The sequence below is a fragment of the Coenobita brevimanus genome, chromosome 51 (genome assembly GCF_032717465.1).
Source record: "Coenobita brevimanus isolate Jiangsu-jjx chromosome 51, ASM3271746v2, whole genome shotgun sequence".
In the NCBI taxonomy this organism is placed as follows: domain Eukaryota; kingdom Metazoa; phylum Arthropoda; class Malacostraca; order Decapoda; family Coenobitidae; genus Coenobita; species Coenobita brevimanus.
Genome location: NC_137004.1, coordinates 3,121,875 through 3,139,406, shown reverse-complemented (window position 1 = coordinate 3,139,406; position 17,532 = coordinate 3,121,875). Strand labels below are relative to the sequence as shown.

Here is a 17,532-nt window from a genome sequence, read left to right as displayed (position 1 = left end):
TACGAGCTTGACCCATTCCTGTAAAGATGCAATTAGGTAAGAACACACACACAAAGTTGCTTGGGCTCAATTTCAAGGGGTCACCCCCCAAATAAGAAAAAGTAAGTGCCATCACCATCTACCACCTTCCAACTCCACTCCTTGAGACTCTTCATCTACTACAGAAAGTTAATCAGAGACTGTCACCACTTCTGCCTCATTCCATGATTTGCTACAGAAAGACAACATCTTCATACAGATTTCTGAATGCCAATAAGTATTCTAAGCCCAATAATCCTTCTTCACCTCAACAATGCACCCTAAACTGGTGAATATTCTAGTGGTATACTGACACCTCTGACCATGACCTGACACCATGGTGGCTCTAGAGACAATCAACAGAAATGATATGATCATCTGCTGAACTAGTTTGTCATACAAATTTGGTGTCCCTATATCACAGCTAAAAAGTAGTGCTTCAAACACAAGTGGGTGGATCAGCACTTCCATACCTACCTCATACAGTAGAGCACCATTTCAGGAGATAAATGGTTACATTAGGCTGCAATGGTTAGGGATATTCCATTCCAACCATATGGTGATTTGTTTATGACATGCACTTACTTGGGGATCCTTAAAACTACAAAATCATAAAAGAGCATGAGAATATATGCATGCCCGGCAGGAGGATGGCTTGACAGATCCTAGTAAGTACCTGTACCTGGCGTAGGCACTGGAGATGCTGGGACCCGGGGACCATGTTGGGGTGAAGACATTGACATCATTCAAACAGCCAAGGTAAAAATACAAGGTCAAGCTGAAGGGTATGTTGTCCATGAGAAATGCAAAGCAGATGCTCTGTTGCAGATAACAGGACTTTGACATGAAAAAGACATCCTTGCTGTTGGCACAGCTCTTTCTTTTTACAGTACTAGGGCAGAAGGTCACCTGCCAGTAGCCAGACTAGAGGTCCAGCAGAGAACAACTGGGTGCCCTTGAAGGTGTTGTTGTTGATCAGGGATTGATACAGATCCACATGGAGTCATCCTTTTTCTATTCTAAAACAGTGAAGGAGGACCACTCAGTAATGTCAGCCATAAGCAAGTCTCAAAACTGAGAGGGTTCCTTCTCAGGTGGGAGATTTTCTAATAAAGAGATTACTGCAAGAGATGTCTGACAGTGTGGAGGCAGTAGGTAGTCATAGTTGTGAAACCACAGTCCACATTAGACTGTGCAAAGAGATCCTGGGGTTCTTTGAGGAGGCTCAGGAGCTTAGTTTGCTGCTCGGAAGATAAAGTGCATGGTATGTCAACTAGGGTAAAGGATAAAGAGGTTTGGAGTTGTCAGGTCTCTGCCTCTCTCACACACAGAACTTCAGGAGTTGATTCCTTAATTCCTTCTAAGACACAAATGTTCTATGAACACAAGTCCAATTCAGGGTGGTTGTGGGGTACAATTTGTTTATATCTGACTGGTGTTGATGGAAAAATTATCCATTTCCACTGTTTGCCAATTTCTGCACTATCCATTGCTTTATTAAAAATAATATATATATATATATATATATATATATATATATATATATATATTATATATATATATATATATATATATATATATATATATATATATATATATATATATGCATGTTAGTGCCTCTTAGCCTCTGATATCTAAAATCATACTAAATCTCCTGACTTCATGTGAAAATTGAAAACAGGGTTAGCATTGTGGTAATGTATCATTAGGCATAAAATGAAATGCTGTATTTGGCTATGAATGTAATATTTAATAAAATTATTACAGACAAATCCTCTTCCTTCTACCTATGGGTGACTCTACACTGAGTGACAAGCTGAGTGGTTTCCTGTACACCAGGAAACCATTTACTATGCATGGTGGTAACCATATAACCAAATTATGGTACCTGGTGGTTTAGTGGGTAATTAAGGTGTTCCAATTGGATTGAGCCAATGCAGGTATATATCCAATGGGTGGTTGGGGTTTACTGCTCACATAATGCCACTCAGGGATGAGTGAGGCTGGTCACTCTTATGTTAGAGGCTGGTTACTCTTATCTTAAATGTCAGGACCAACTTGCCTAGCCCCAGGCTCCTATGTTTCTCGTGGGGCGACTCAAGAGTGAATGATGGATAAATGGAAAAACAGTATTGATTTTTTTTTTTTTTTAAGTACAGCACAAATTGTTCACAGTACATTATTTTTCTGCCATCCAGTGCCTGCATTAACTAAAAACATCAAATTTTCTTGTTACTTTCTCTCCACCAGGAATCCTTACTAAAGTTAATTTTGCCTCTCTCACCAAATGCCTGTGCCCTGCTTATACCTCTACCTCTACCTCTACCTCTACCTCTGCCTCTGCCTCTGCCTCTCCCCTGGACATGGGCCTCCCTCATCTCCCTCAACACTCTGGCTGCACGTGATTTATACAGTTCTCTTAGTTGAGGCTGGACTTCCTTAAATTCATTCTCTACGTCCTCTGTAAGTGACTGGGCCATCCAGGTGATGGCATCTGCAAGAATAAAGATCAACACATTTTATATATAATGAATCCAGTATTTCTATGAGTAATTATCAGCATAAGAAGAAATTTAAAACAGTAATCATTAATACCAGGAAAATCATTGCTGAGGAACGACAATTCCAAAACAATTCCAATATCCTTCATCAACTTCCCCCAGACATAAATAGGGTATAGAAAGGCTAAGGGAAAATGCTTATATCTCTTCTGGAACATCACACTAAGGATGAGGGATACCCCAGGTATAATCAGTCCCTTTCTGTGCTAAAGGAGGTACAAAGCTGTTTGTAACACATGTGGTGGCTGGAAGAGTCACCACACTCCTACTGCCTGGGATTGAAGAATGGCTGGTTGGAGTGGTTGTGGCTGTGTATGTGGGTGCTCGTGCCCAGGTGAGAGTGAGTGTAAATTTGGGTGATGAGTCTTCTGTGGGTGTTGGCATGCATCAAGGTCAGTCTTGGGCCCCTTGTTGTTTGCTGTGGTACTTGAGGCTCTCTCGTGTGACTTCAGAAGTGGACTCCCATGGGAGATACTGTGTGCCAGTGACTTGGTGTTGATAAATGAGAGTGAGGGGGAGGGAGAAGAGGGCTTTGGAGGTGAAGAGGTGTAAGTAGGGCACTAGGGTTTGAGAGTGAGTGCAGATGGGGCAAGGATGGAGATGCCTGGGGCTGGTAGCGGTGCTGTCAAAGCAGGAGAGTGGCCATGTGCAGTCTGCTACAAGGGTGTGGGAAGTACTCCAACTTGTGCAATATTTATATCTGGATGCAAAAGAGATGTAATAATATTAGTGGCAGACCACAAAATAATGCTGGTTTCATATGTGTGGTGTGTCTAGGAGAGCATGTAGAGATTGTTGGGCATAAAATGACAGACCTTGTTGGTGAGTTTCTTAAGTGTATGGAAGAGTTTTGTTACTCTTGTTCTCCGAAACTTTATGTTTGGATTTGGACAAATAAATCCGGATGCTGACATAACAGAGCCATGGCCTAACGTTCGGATATGGAGCATGTCTGACTACGGAGTGTCTGGATGATCGAGGGATTACTGTATAATGGTTTAATACAGCCAGATCACAGTGTCCAGGTTATGAACAGTAATCCCCGTACTATCCGGACGCCCACTTTCCGGACACCCCACTTACCGAACATTGTGGGCCTAGACCTTCGGAACCCAAAAATGACCAAAAAAGGAAAAAAAAAAAAAAAAAAAAACTAATTTTTTCCCACCCGTAATTTAAAACTGACACGCGGTGCCGAAGAGCTGGTTTACACCATGGCCCCATTACCCCTTCCTTCCTCCCCCCTCCTCCATCCCGTGTCAGGATTGCCATTTGGTATATTTCATTACCAAATGTGGGCCAATTTGGTACTGAAAAATTCGTTTGGTAATGAATCAGAATAATGCATTACCAAATGGATTTTTCACATGTATGAGGATACACAGGATGGAGACGGTGGATTGTTTGCTCTCTCTGATTACTCTGCTAGCCTACATAGCGTGAAAATAATTAACATGCTGTTAATTATAAGGAGAGTGATTACATGTATTTCCACTTGTATATATAATTAATGAAGAATAAATGTTAGCTTATGAGTTTGGTAATGAAAAGTTAAATTTAGTAATGAAAATTGAGGAGTTTGGTAATGTGGCCGTTGCGATCTGGCAACCTTGTTTCCCCGTCATCAACAGTTACTGCCTAACTTCGATTGTGAGTAGATGCTTATCGCAATGGAAGCCACACGTGCTCATTTTTTGTGAATAAGCATTGAATAAACTGCAATACCTCGCCACTAGACCACACATGAATTTACAGTGCTGTGCAGTGTTAAGAAATTGGAACTTAGAGTGCAAAGGATCAACTGTGGAGTGCAAATTGGTGGTTGAAACTGCCATGGTGCAGTTAAGAACAATGTGCACTGTTAAACAATTATAACTCACAGTGCAAAGAATTAAGTGCAGCACAACACTGGAGGGGACAGGGCGACACGGAGGGGAGTGAAAGATAAAAATGGTAGATTACTAGTGGAGAAGGGAAAAAAAGTGAGCAGATGGAGAGAACACTTTAAGGAATTGTTGAACAGAGAGGATGGAAGTAATGCGAGTATAAGTGGCTGGGGAATGGCTGGGAGAAGGAGGGAAGTGAGAAGACAGGAAGAAATCAGGATAGACGTTGTGGAAGCAATGAAGAAAGTTAAATTGGAGAAAGCCCCCGGAATTGATGGAGTGTGTGTGGTGAAATGCGGAAGTATGGGGGAGAGATAGCAGTAGAATGGATGTGGAAAATGTGCAGATTGGCCTGGGAGAAAGGTAGAGTCCTGGAGGATTGGAAGTCGGGTATAATTATTCCCTTGCACAAGGGAAAAGTGGAAAAAGAAGTGTGTGGTAATCATAGGGGCATCTGTCTTCTTAGTATAATAGGAAAAGTGTATGGCAGGATACTTATTGACAGAGTTAGAGAAAGAACAGAGAAATTAGTTGGAGAAGAACAGGGAGGCTTTAGGAAGAGAAGAGGTTGTGTAGATCAGATATTAATTCTTAGATCTTTAGTGGAAAAGTTTCTAGAGAAGGGAAAGAAGTTGTATGCGGCTTTCATGGATTTGGAGAAAGTATATGACAGGGTGGATAGACAAGGATTGTGGAAAGTATTAAGAATATATGGAGAAGATGGGAAGTTGTTGAATGCTGTGAAGAGTATGTATGATGGTGCTAAGGCTGCAGTGCGTGTGGATGGTGAACTGCGTGAATTTTTCTCTTTGAAGGTTGGGTTGAAACAGGGATGTGTCATGTCTCCATGGTTGTTCAATCTGCACATGGATGGGGTAATAAAAGAGGTAGTGGATGTTGGAGTGGCCCTGGTGAGAGAGGGTAGTGTTTGGAAACTCCCTGTACTGTTGTTTGCAGATGATACTGTGTTGTTGAGTGAAGACGAAGGAGAGCTGCAAGGCTTGGTGGATGAGTTTGGGAGAGTGTATAAGAAACGGAATCTAAAGGTGAATGTAGGGAAGAGTAAAGTGATGGTCTTTGAGAGAGGTGAAATCAGTGAATGAACAGCGAGGTTGGATGGTGAGGAACTGGAAAATGTGAGTAAGTTTAAGTACTTGGGTAGTGTGATGAGTAAGGATGGAGGTTTGGAGGGTGAAGTGCTTGAAAGGGTACAGCAGGGAAGAAAGGTTGCTGGTTCCTTGAAAGCAGTGATAAGAATCAGGGAAGTGAGCATGGAAGTGAAAAAGTTACTACATGACAGTATTGTGATACCAACTCTAACGTATGGAAGTGAAGCTTGGACGTTGTTGGAAGGACACAAGTCAAGAGCGAGAGCAGTAGAAATGAGTTATTTAAGAGGAGCCTGTGGAGTCACATGGAGAGACAGGCTGACAAATAAGAATATAAAGGAGCATTGTGGTGTGGATGTGGATGTGATAGGAAGCGTTAGGAGGAATACACTGAAGTGGTTTGGCCATGTGGAGAGGATGGAGGATGAAAGACTGATGAAGAGTGTGTATGTGCGTGAGGTGGAGGAGGGAAGAGGGAGGGGGAGGCCGAGGATGAGATGGAGGGATGGGGTGGAGAGGTATATGAGAGAGGGGTGGGGGGGTGAGTTGGGAGCGGGGCAGTGAAATGGCGGGGGACAGGGAGAAAAGGAGGTGATTTGTATGTGGCCACCCTGAACGGGACTGAGGCGTCTGGCAATAGATAGATAGAGATATATAATTAGTGAAGAATAAATGCTGGCTTTACGAATTTGGTAATGAAAAGTTAAATATGATAATGAAAATTGAGGAGTTTGGTAATGTGGCCAAGTTTCAACCTGGTAACCCTGCTCCTCCCTCACCACCAGTTACCGCCTAACTGTCATCACGAGTGGATGCTTATTGCAATGGATGTTGCACGTACTCGTTTTTGTGAATAAACTGCAATACCTCGCCACTAGACCACACGGGAATTTACAGTGTTGTGTAGTGTTAAGAAATTAGAATACAGAGTGCAAAGGATTAATTGTGGAGTGCAAACTGGCAGTTGAAACTGGCGTGCTGCAATTAAGAGCAGAATGTGCAGTGTTAAACAATTATAACTCACAGTGCAAAAGAATTCCTGTAAGTGCAGCACAACACTGGATTACTGCATATGCTCCAAGAGCATTTTCACCACTGCCAAAGCCTTAGAGAAGGCGGCCACAGATGTGCTGTAAGTACCCTGTACACTGCCGTTTTCCATAACCACTTCTAATTCCTTATTCTATTGTTCCTTTTCACTAATTTCATGCTTTATGTCCATTATTGGTCTTAAATAGGATTAAATAGGTGCTATGCATGTCTGGTAGGGAGTAGTAGTAGTAGCTGTTCCCTAGGCAGTCTGGTCAAACAGCCCCGAGTCCCTTAGGAAGGCCATGGCCGAGACCGGGCTTTCCCACAGAGCTCTCAAAGAGTGTATGTTGTGTTGTTGGCATAGGTGATTGTGTGCAATGCAGTCTTCCATAATGTGCTTAATAGTATGGGGTGCTGTGTTGCATCCTGGACAGGCATCAGCGACGGAGTCATCCAGCCTCTTCTGGTAGCTTAAGAGGGCTGGATGGTGCCCACATCTCAGCCTGGCCAGGTGGACCCTGTCCTCATGAGGAAGATAAGATTCAGAAGAGTGGATGTCAGGAGGCAGTGCATGCAGCTGTGTGTTGTCTTTAGGTGACTGAATGGAGCGGCGAGTGATCTGAGTGTGGATATGCTTCTGGAAGCTGGTCTGAGGTGGGCGAGGGGGGAGAGATGACAGTATTTGTGTATGGTATCATGTGCTGGGTGTTGTTTTGATGTTCCTTGGTGTGGGTGGATGTGCTGCCATGTACTGTAGTGGATGTTGTGGGTTTGTGGAGGCTGCAGCAAGAAACTGGGTGCCTCTCATGTCTAGGTGATCCTTGACTTTGAGGACTTTGGTTTCTTGATGTAGGTGGTCAGTGGCTGTAGTAGCTGTGCAGCCTGTGATTATTTTTAGGGCCTTGTTCTGTATGGTCTGTAGAGTGTTGTAGTGTGTTTTGGTGAGGTTAGAAGCCCAGGCAGGGCTTGCATAATTCATCACTGAACGTATGTATTGTTTGTATACTGTGGTGGTGGTTTCTTTGTTGTGTCCGAATGTTGTATGGGCAAGTGACCCCAAAGCATTGAGTCTTGGTGTTATTTTATTTTTAATGTTTGTGATGTGTTGTTTAAATGACACTGATGTATTGTATGTTACACCAAGGATTTTGTGTGTGTGTGTGTGTGTGGTAGAGGAGTGTTGTTTATGGTGAGGTGTGGGATGTGCCTGTGTTCTGCTGTCCAGTTTGTGAGAAGAGTCACTGTAGATTTGGCTGGGGCTATTTTGAGCCAGTTTGTGGTGAACCATTTGTGTAGTGTGTTGAGGTAAGGTTGAATGATGTGTGCAGCTGTGTTTGTGTTTTGGTGCATACATGTAAGTGTTATATCATCTGCATAGGAAGCTATGTGTATCTGTGGTGTGTGGGGTGTGGGTATGTCGTGCATGTATAGGTTAAAGAGTGTAGGGGACAAAACAGATCCTTGGGGGACGCCGTTTGTGAAGTTTCTGATGTTAGAAGACTGACCGGCAAATGTTACGTGTGCACATCTGCCTGCTAAGTAGTTTGCCAGCCATCTTTTTGTGTTATTGTGCATGTTTGTGTTGAGTATTTTGTTTGTGAGGTTGTGCTGGGGGATGGCATCAAAAGCTTTGCTAACGTCTAGTGTGACTAGGAGTGTTGTGTGTGGTGGCCTAGCTGAATTCATGCCATCGAAAACTCTCTGTGTAAGGTCTGTGAGAAGGGTGTTTGTGGAGTGTTGTGGCCTAAAGCCATGTTGAGACTGGGCTAGGGGAATGTGAGGTGTGACTAGTTGTAGTATCAGTCGTTCAGTGACTTTAGAGGCGGTGCAGAGGAGTGTGAGGGGGCGATGTGAGGAGGGTAACGTGGGGTCTTTGTTGGGTTTAGGGATAGTGATGATATTACCATGCTTCCAGATGTTGGGTATTATGTTGTGTAAGTGGCTGTAGTTTGATATGTTGGTGAGTGCTTGTATGCCTTGTGGTACTTGGTGTTTAAGGTGAATGTTGCTTATGTTGTCTTGTCCACAGGCAGATGAGTGCTTGAGGTTGTTAATGATGTGCATTGTCTGGTTGTAAGTGAAAGGTGCATAGTCTGGGTCTGTGGGGAACTGTCTCTTACGTCTGATGATACGTCGGTCTTCGGGATGGGGGGTTAGATGGCTAACTTGTGAAAAGTGATTGATGAGAGTGTTTGCTTGTTGTTTGTTTGAGGGTATGGTGTCTGTTGTTGTGATGGCAGTGTGTGATTGTGTGGTGTTGCTGTTGGAAAGTGTGATGCTGTTTAGTGTTTTGTAGAGTTTGCTGATGTTTGTTTTGTGGTCAAGTGTTTGGAGGTAATTTTTCCAGTTTAGTGTTTGCTGTTCTGATATTTTACTGTTTATCTGAGTGTTGAGTTCTTGTATTTGTTGTATGGTGTCTTGTGTATGGGGTGTTGGGGAGTGTCGCAGTGTTGTACCGTTGTCTGATGAGGCCTTGAATTTATGGTGTGAAGTTGGGATTGTGTCTCTTTCTGTTGCCTCTAGGGATGTGTCTTTTGTCTGCACTTTGTATGATTGTATTGAAAGTGTGCACAGCGGTGTTGATGTTTGTGATGGGTGTACTGTTTAGTGTTTCGAAATGTTGTTCTGTTTCAGTTACAAAGGCCTCCCAGTTGGCTCTCTTATAATTAGTGTATGTGTGTTTGTGGCCAGCTGGGGTGATTCTGGTTTTGGTAGTGATGATGACTGGGAGGTGATCAGAACCTAGGGTTTTGACCACTCTCAATGATGTAGTGGGAGCGAGGTTTGGGGAGCAGAAGGTGATGTCTGGAGATGATGGGAGGAAGAGGGCTTGGTGTGGGATATGGGTATGTTGGTCTAGACTGTTTAGTATGAAAAGATGATCTGTCTGAGATTGTAGTACCAGCCCTCTGTCTGTGTCAGGGTTGTTGACATGCCAGGCCAACGACTTGGCGTTGAAATCACCACCCAAGATGATGTTGAGTACGTTAGTGATGTGGTGTATCTGTGGAGAGTAATTGTGTGGTACTGTGGGGGACGACTGGGGGTGGAATGTATGTGTTAGCGACTGTTAAGTGTGATTTGTTACCAGTGCGTATTTTAACTGATTGTATTTCTGTTGTGGTGTCATGTGGGGGGAGAAGTGACTTTGTGTGTGCACTGGTATCTGCAAAGTTGATGAATTTGTGTACCAGGGTGATGAGTCCACCGCCACCGCCGTCAGCCCGGTCTTGTCGAACAGTGGTGAAGTTATGAAATGTCGGTGTTTTCTGTGCTCTGTGTAGTTTTGTTTCTTGTAAGATGGCAATGTGTATGCTCTGTTGTTTGATGAATTGTGTGAGTTCATGTATTTTGGTGTTTATGCCATCTATGTTTAACTGAAGGATGTTTATGTTGTGTGTGCGATGTGTGTCACCTGCTGCAGCACGGGGGGGAGGTGGTGTGGGTGGAGGGGAAGGGGTAGGAGGAGGAGGTGTGGGTGGAGGGGAAGAGGTAGGAGGAGAAGGTGATGGAGGTAAGGGTTAGGTGGACTAGGATGGGTTGGAATGGGTGGAGTTGGGGGACTGGATGGTGTGGAAAGGGTCGGTGGGTTTGGCTGTGGAGGTGTGAAGGAAGTAGGAGTAGGTTTGGAAGGGGGGTTGATGGGTGGGGAGAAGGAGCATAAGGAGCAGGTCCAGGTGTTTGTGTAATGTTTTCTGGATGCAAGTGTTGTGCAGGTGTAATGGGTCCAGTTCTTGCAGGAGTTGCACTGAACTGAACCCTTTGTCTGTCAGCTCGACATGAGAGGTTTTGAGCATGTTGGACATATGTATTTGTTGGTGGGTCCTTGATTGCTCTCAATGTCCCTGGCAAGAAGAAGTCGTCGAGAAATGACAGCCGGGGAGTCATTTCTTGGTGTAGAAAAAACGGTGTTGTTGTGTGTGTTGTGTTGGGAGATGTGGTACTTGCCCGGGCGACCGAAGCCACTCCCAGGTACTCGAGCCCCGTGAGGGGCCGGGGGGGTTTGTGGTGGTTTGGCCCCCATCCTGTCCTCCTCTTCTCTCCGACAGCCTATGGGGGGCAGACCCACGACGAAGATGCCACCGCTCCAGGTCCTCTGGTAGGGAGTTATTTAGGTGGCTTTCAAAGTAGCTGGGTTAGGGTCCTTAAGTACAAGTCCAGGAGGCTGGGGCCCACTATCTGAATATGCCTTTGGCTCTATTACGTCGGACAGTGGAGGGATTACTGTAATATGATGCAGGGATGGTGGGTTACAGAATAAACAAGAGCTCGTGGGCCCTTTGGGCCCTCTTGCACTTGCTCTTGCGGAGGGCTCTTGCGCTGCGCGCTCACTTTCTCATGCTTCACACTCATTTCCTCGTGCTTCTCACTCATTTCCTCACACTTCACGCGCTTGTTGCAATCATTTCATGTAATCCGAGTCACGTTTATGTGTTGTTCTAGTCTAACACTGTCACTATCAGCCGTCAAGGTGACATCGAAGGGCCCATGATGGTCCGTTTATGTGCTGTTCTAGTCTAATGTTGTCACTTGGATTTTCGAAGCTAACCAACTGATCATGTTATTTGCAGCTTCAGGAATGGAATCCAAGTTGTCCACACGCAAGTCCGAGATATTAACCACCTTGCCACAGCAACCAATGGGGCGCCGGGAGCAGTGTTTTTTGGTCAAAATTTGATCGCTCATTAAATATAGTAAAAGTTTTTCAATCGTGATGGGACCAAGTTTTTTCACATCAGCGAATTTATAGCGATTTTTGTGCCAATTTTGGTGCAATTTGAATGTGTAGTTTCGGCTGCCCAAAATACACACACACACACACACGGCTACTGCTATACAGTGGTATATCAGATATAAAGCCATCAAAAACTCTACGGTGAACGCAACCCTAATTTTACGCACTCACTTTGGAAGCGGCGTTTTTTGGTCAAAATTTGATCCTCATTAAATATAGTAAAAGTTTTTCAACCATGATGGGACCAAGTTTTTTCACACCAGCAATAGTTTTGCGATTTTTGTGCCAATTTTGGTGTGATTTGAATGTGTAGTTTCAGATCCCCAAAACACACACACACACACACACACACACACACACACACACACACACACACACACACACGGCTACTGCTACAGTGTATTAGATACCTTTATTTGCTGTCTTGAAGGGCTTGGTGGCAGAATAGCTAAGCATCCAGCATCCCTTACCATGCCTACATCAGGCTACATTATTAATCACTCCGGTAGTATTAACATAATATGGAGTTACAAACCAACAACTAGGCACTTAAAAGTACTTCGGTATGAATCTCCCACCCATAGTAGTTTTCCTCTAGCTGAAACAGACACTCAATATAACGGTCTTTTGTCTACGGCATAATTCCATTATACTCAAGGTACCTTCAAAAAGAGAAAGAGGACATACGAGATGGAGGGTAGCTGAAAAGGTAGAAGAGTCATGTGAGGCACTACACACTTCAAGCCAGGAAGTGGAGAGCTTTATTCTTTAATCTACCAATTCAATGGCCTCTCAACTGCAGTGCCTCCGCAGCTAACATTCCATTTCATGGAGGAGCTTCACATGTGTTCTCAGACGCAGAAACAGGCGTGAAGGCAAAAGATGGACTAAGTCTGGCTAACTAATAAAGGGTCAATGAAAGACATGATCCATTACAGCACCACAGACATACTTTACCCTGTTCCAAAAAAACAAAGCTCTAGGAAACGATGGAAACAGGTTGCCTTCAGAAAAGATGACTAGACAAAAGTGAACTACAATATCACTGCGAGAAAACATCATTCTGGTAACATTAAGTGTTTCTGGATACTGAGAATCCTAACCATGAGTAACAAATCCATAGAAAGCCACCTGGAGATTTTCAAACATTTCTCATACTTCTCCCTCACCAATGCACTGCTCTATTCCTTCCATACCACACATGTTTGCCTCTACCAACAATACCTTCACACTCACTTTTGAAGACTTTTATTGGCACCTCATCTATATTCCTTAAAGATGTCAATACCTTCACACTCACTTTTGAAGACTTTCATTGACACCTCATCTATATTCCTTATTGATGTTCATACCAACTCAGTATAATTATTTATATCCACCTAATAATGTCACATTTCACTCTTATTGCTCTTTCTTCTGTTCCAAAATATTCACAGATTACTACAGTACAGCACTTACATCGGCCATACCGCTTAAGCCTTCAGCTGTCCTAAAAAAGGTCCTTTCTACAGTCAATTAGTCAAGTAGTGGTAGGTGGGGGCACTTGCCATCCACTCACTCGATCTAGTGCTGCTCTCGGGTGTCTGCCCTTTCCTCTCCTCCATCCTTCTTTCCTTCCATCCTCTTCGGTCTTTCTTTCCTTCATCCTTTCCTCATCCTTCTGCCTAAGGCTGACTTTACACTCCCTCTTCTGTCTTTCTTTCCTTCATTCTTTCCTCTTACTTCTGCCTGTGGGTGACTCTACTGTACACTGAGTGACAAGCCAAATGGTTTCCTGTATACCAGGAAACCATTTACTACGCTGAGTGGTAACCATATAACTAAATATTGGTGCCTGGTGGTTTAGTGGGTAATTACAGCACTCCAATCGGATTGAGCTGGTGAAGGTTTATATCCATGGGGTGGTTGGGGTACACTGCTCACGTAATGCCACTCAGGGATGAGTGAGGCTGGTCACTCTCATCTTAAATGTCAGGACCAACTTGCCTAGCCCCAGGCTCCTACGTTCCTCATGGGGCAACGTAGGATTGGATGATGGATGAATGGATGGATTAGTCAAGTGCTGAACAAAGTTTTTTGTATACTCTGAATGTGCCCTACTTATGTCTCACATTTGTAGGGATCACTGCAGGATACTAGGTATTAGGTGAGTGTGGGATGAAAAGTCAAACAAGAGGAGCTATGTCCAGTGAACTAAGGTCCAAGACATTTTTTTTCATAAGACTAGCTTACACTGCTCTTGTTTACTTATATTTTTCCCCAAATCCACAAAACTTCACATAGGACAATCTTACTGTACCACAAAACACCTTCATCATGCTATAGTTTCACAGAAATACTCCAGACAAAATTCTTCTGTCACATACCTCTTAATAAAGGCTTACCTTCAATTAAAGGATCATCAGCAGCTACAAAAAAGGGTCTTGACTTCACTTTTCGTTCAGTTTGGGTAGATGACTTTGGTGCAGGCACAGGACGAGTAGAAATATCATTTTCTTTTACAGATTCTTCTTCTGTGGGGAAAAAAAAAAAAAAAAAAAATGTGTGCATATATACTGTACAAAGGCTACCAGTGCATTTATGTAGTATGTGTGGTGAACCATCATTTTCAATAAGCTGTCTAGATAAACTACGAAATATTTCTCTACAATTCTTCTTTACTATCTGTTTCTATAACAAACGGAGCATCAATATCCCTTTCTAGCCTAACTTCTGGTACAATCCTCCTTTCCAATACATCTGGTGCACAATGAATGTACATCTCATATTTCTTACACTGAATGTCTTCCACTAGCATTTTGATTTCAAATTTTATGCAAGTGGTAAATTTATTTCATTTCGTTTTGCTTATAAAGGCTCCAACATGCTTGCATGCACCAGCCTTGGTGGCCTAATGGTGGCTCTCCTTGCTGTTTGATCTCTGGCAGCCTCCCTATTCTGTTCCTTATCCCTGAGGTCACACTCTATGACCTCATATCACGTCTTCTCAGGTCTGCCTTTCGTAACCTTAACCCCAACATTCACACTTCTTACTTTCTGTACCTAACTGTTATCCCCCATCCTCTCCACATGCCCAAACCATCTCAATCTACCTACCCTCATCACAACACCTACACTCTCCAGTTCCACCTTTCCTCTTAACTCTTCCATCATAAACCTAGTCCCCCAGGCCTCGCATTCAAAGGCACACAGCACATCCACCTAATCACTGTAATTTCTGTATGTCTGAGCCTGTGCATATCTTCTTCTTTTACTGCCCAGGTCTCACTACCATACAGCATTACACTCTAACACATGTCGCATACAAAAATCCCTTAGCACACAGGGAGAACCCTCTCGGTGTCAGGAAAGGCAACATCTCCCTCAGCCACTCCTTACCCTAGCCATAGAGTTAGCTCCAACCCCACCTCCAGCACATAACATTTCCCCTAAATAACAAAACTCTTCCACATACTCAAGAGACTCACCAGCAAGATCAATCTTTTCACACCTGACAACGTCTACATGCTCTCCCCGACAAACCACACACATGAACTCAGCACTGCCTCACAGTCTATCTGTAATACAACTACATCTCTTATGCACCCATTCATCACAGATACTGCATAAGATGGAGTTACTTGGCTAAAATTCACATAATGGGATTGTACAGAACAGTACTGAGCTACGGTATAATCTCTCTGGTTTGGACCCTATTGTCTGGAATTCGGTTCATCCAGACAAAACTGAAGCAATCTGAATTCCAAAAATGTGTTTTAAAAATTTCCAGGACCATTTTAACTCGCCAGGTGGAACGCAGTCATAATTTGTTTGGTCTCACATTACACTAGGTCATCACAAGGCTATCTTTCTTCGAACACATGTGAGCATTCATAGCATCAAGTGATTCATTGACTTACTATTTCACTGTCTGGTATTTCCAAAGTTGATTCTCCCTAAGTTGGCTCTAAATGCAAATGGAACCTCTACAAAGACTAAAGATGTCAAGAGGATGCATGTAACATCACATACTGCTGATAAAGTGAAAATTCTGGATAAATTAGAAGCTGTGTTCCTGCAGGAAAAATGATGAATGAATTTGCTATTGCCAAACACAATGTATCTGACATCAGGAAGAAGAAAGAGAAAATTAGACGGCTTGCTTTAAAGCAAGATAGTACAGTGAATGTGGAATGTGGAGAAAGTACAAGATAAACTAAAACTGCCAACAGGCAAGAATCTAACTAGAAGAGGCAGTTTGTATGAAGTGGTATGTGACTACAGTACAGTATTTGGTGATAATATATACCCTATATTTTGTGGCTGAAATTGCAGAATTGGTATCACCAATATCAAGTTAGTAATCTGTTGCATCAGAGTTAAATAAGCTGTACAGGGGGAATGCAACAAATGATAAAATGAGATCTGTAACCTTTTACTAACTGATCCCTCACTTATCAGTCACAATTCAGCCAAGACCGTCGGATAATGCACTTTTTCAGATAATGCCACTGTACCCTCCCAACTCCTCTACAGGGGATATAACCCATATAAAACCCTACACATTTCTCCCTCTCTCACTATGCACAACCTGTTTCAATAATGAATTTCTGATGCCAATGTTTATATATTTATTATATAAGTGGAGGCAGGTGGGGGCACTCACCATCCGCTCACTCGATGTAGTGCTCCACTCAGGTGTCTGTCCTTTCCTTTCCTCCTTCCTTCTTTCTTTCCTTACTTTTCTGTCATTCTTTACTTATCCTTCTGCTTACGGGTGACTTTACACTCCCTCTTCCGTCTTTCTTTCCTTCATCTTTCCTCTTCCTTCTGCCTGTGGGTGACTCTACTCTGAGTGACAAGCCAAGTGGTTTCCTGTATACCAGGAAACCATTTACTACACTGGGTGGTAACCATATAACCAAATTATGGTACCTGGTGGTTTAGTGAGTAATTATGGCACTCCAGTCGGATTGAGCTGGTGAAGGTTTATATCCAAGGGGTGACTAGGGTGTACTGCTCATGTAATGCCACTCAGGGATGAGTGAGGCTGGTCACTCCCATCTTAAATGTCAGGATGAACTTGCCTAGCCCCGGGCTCCTACACTCCTCATGGGGCAACGTAGGATTGGATGATTGATGGAAGGATAGATAATTATGCAACTAATATGCTATGTTAACATAGTTTTAATTATAAAAAATGTGGCCTTTGTTTTGGTGGGCACTGTCAATGGTGAAGAGGTGTTGCAAGGAGTACCTGGTAGTTTAAAAAGTTTGGCTTCCATGTGCAGTTAGGATATCGCTTTAATTCAGTAAATTATTTGCTTTGTCACATAATAATGGATGTCGGGTAACGCAGCATCGGATGAAGAGGAGATTACTGTATACTGTACTGTATATTTCCTGATCACTGTTTACTATTATACAACTGATCTCTTACAGTGAACTCATTAAAAACTAGCTTCATTAACCTCTTCAAGCTTTCACTACTGAGGTAATTTATACATACATGAGACTTTGACAACCTTGTGGGATGGTAGAGCCTGGGCAAATTTTTAGGACAGTACGGTACATCCCTAGTTTCTTTATCCCCCTGGCTCGAGGGAAGTCAAAGCCGGGGCTGAAGAAATGCCAGCCAAGCGGACACAGTTAGTCTAGCAGTCTGATGATGGTTCACAATGACAGAATGCCTCACATACATCAAGCCCCAGACTGTCACTGACTCCTCCCAAATAACCACAGTCATGGAATATGACTGAAATATTTGTCATGAAATTTCACTAAGTATGAAGGCATTAATATCATTTAATGCACTCTTCGAATGTTTCCTGGTTTCCCACGCATCATGTAAACACGTTTTCTGTTCAAACTACCTTTATCAAAGTGTTCACCGTACATACTCTTGAAGCAGCTTTGTGGTACGTTATTACTAAAACACTGAAGCAACTAATTCAAGTACAGTAAACCCTTGATGCTCACGGGGGTTAGGGAACAGAGACCTCCGTAAGAATGGAAAATCTGCGAGCATCAAATTAGTTACCCCTCCCAAACTGAAAATATGCCAACATGATAAAGAAAATGGTTTCTGATGCTTTAATGATAATGATAAATGATTATGCATGACCATAATGCATAATACAATCAATTAAAAAAATAAATAAATAAAGATTTTAAAAATACGATACAGTAGAGTGATGTCAATATATTCTCAT

General features: G+C 43.0%; 1 protein-coding gene across 2 annotated transcripts in view; it reads right to left on the bottom strand.

Moving 5' to 3' along the window:
* Nucleotides 1-1,800: 1,800 nt before the first annotated feature.
* Nucleotides 1,801-17,532, bottom strand: part of LOC145399973 (uncharacterized) — a 58,064-nt gene continuing 42,332 nt past the window's right edge. For both annotated transcript variants that reach the window (XM_080272469.1, XM_080272471.1), the window contains exons 8-9: nt 13,726-13,854; nt 1,801-2,512 (exon numbers count right to left, since the gene is read on the bottom strand). In XM_080272469.1, coding sequence (XP_080128595.1) covers nt 2,238-2,512; nt 13,726-13,854 — 404 coding nt within the window. In that variant the 3' untranslated portion in view covers nt 1,801-2,237. The remainder of the gene's footprint in view (nt 2,513-13,725; nt 13,855-17,532) is intronic.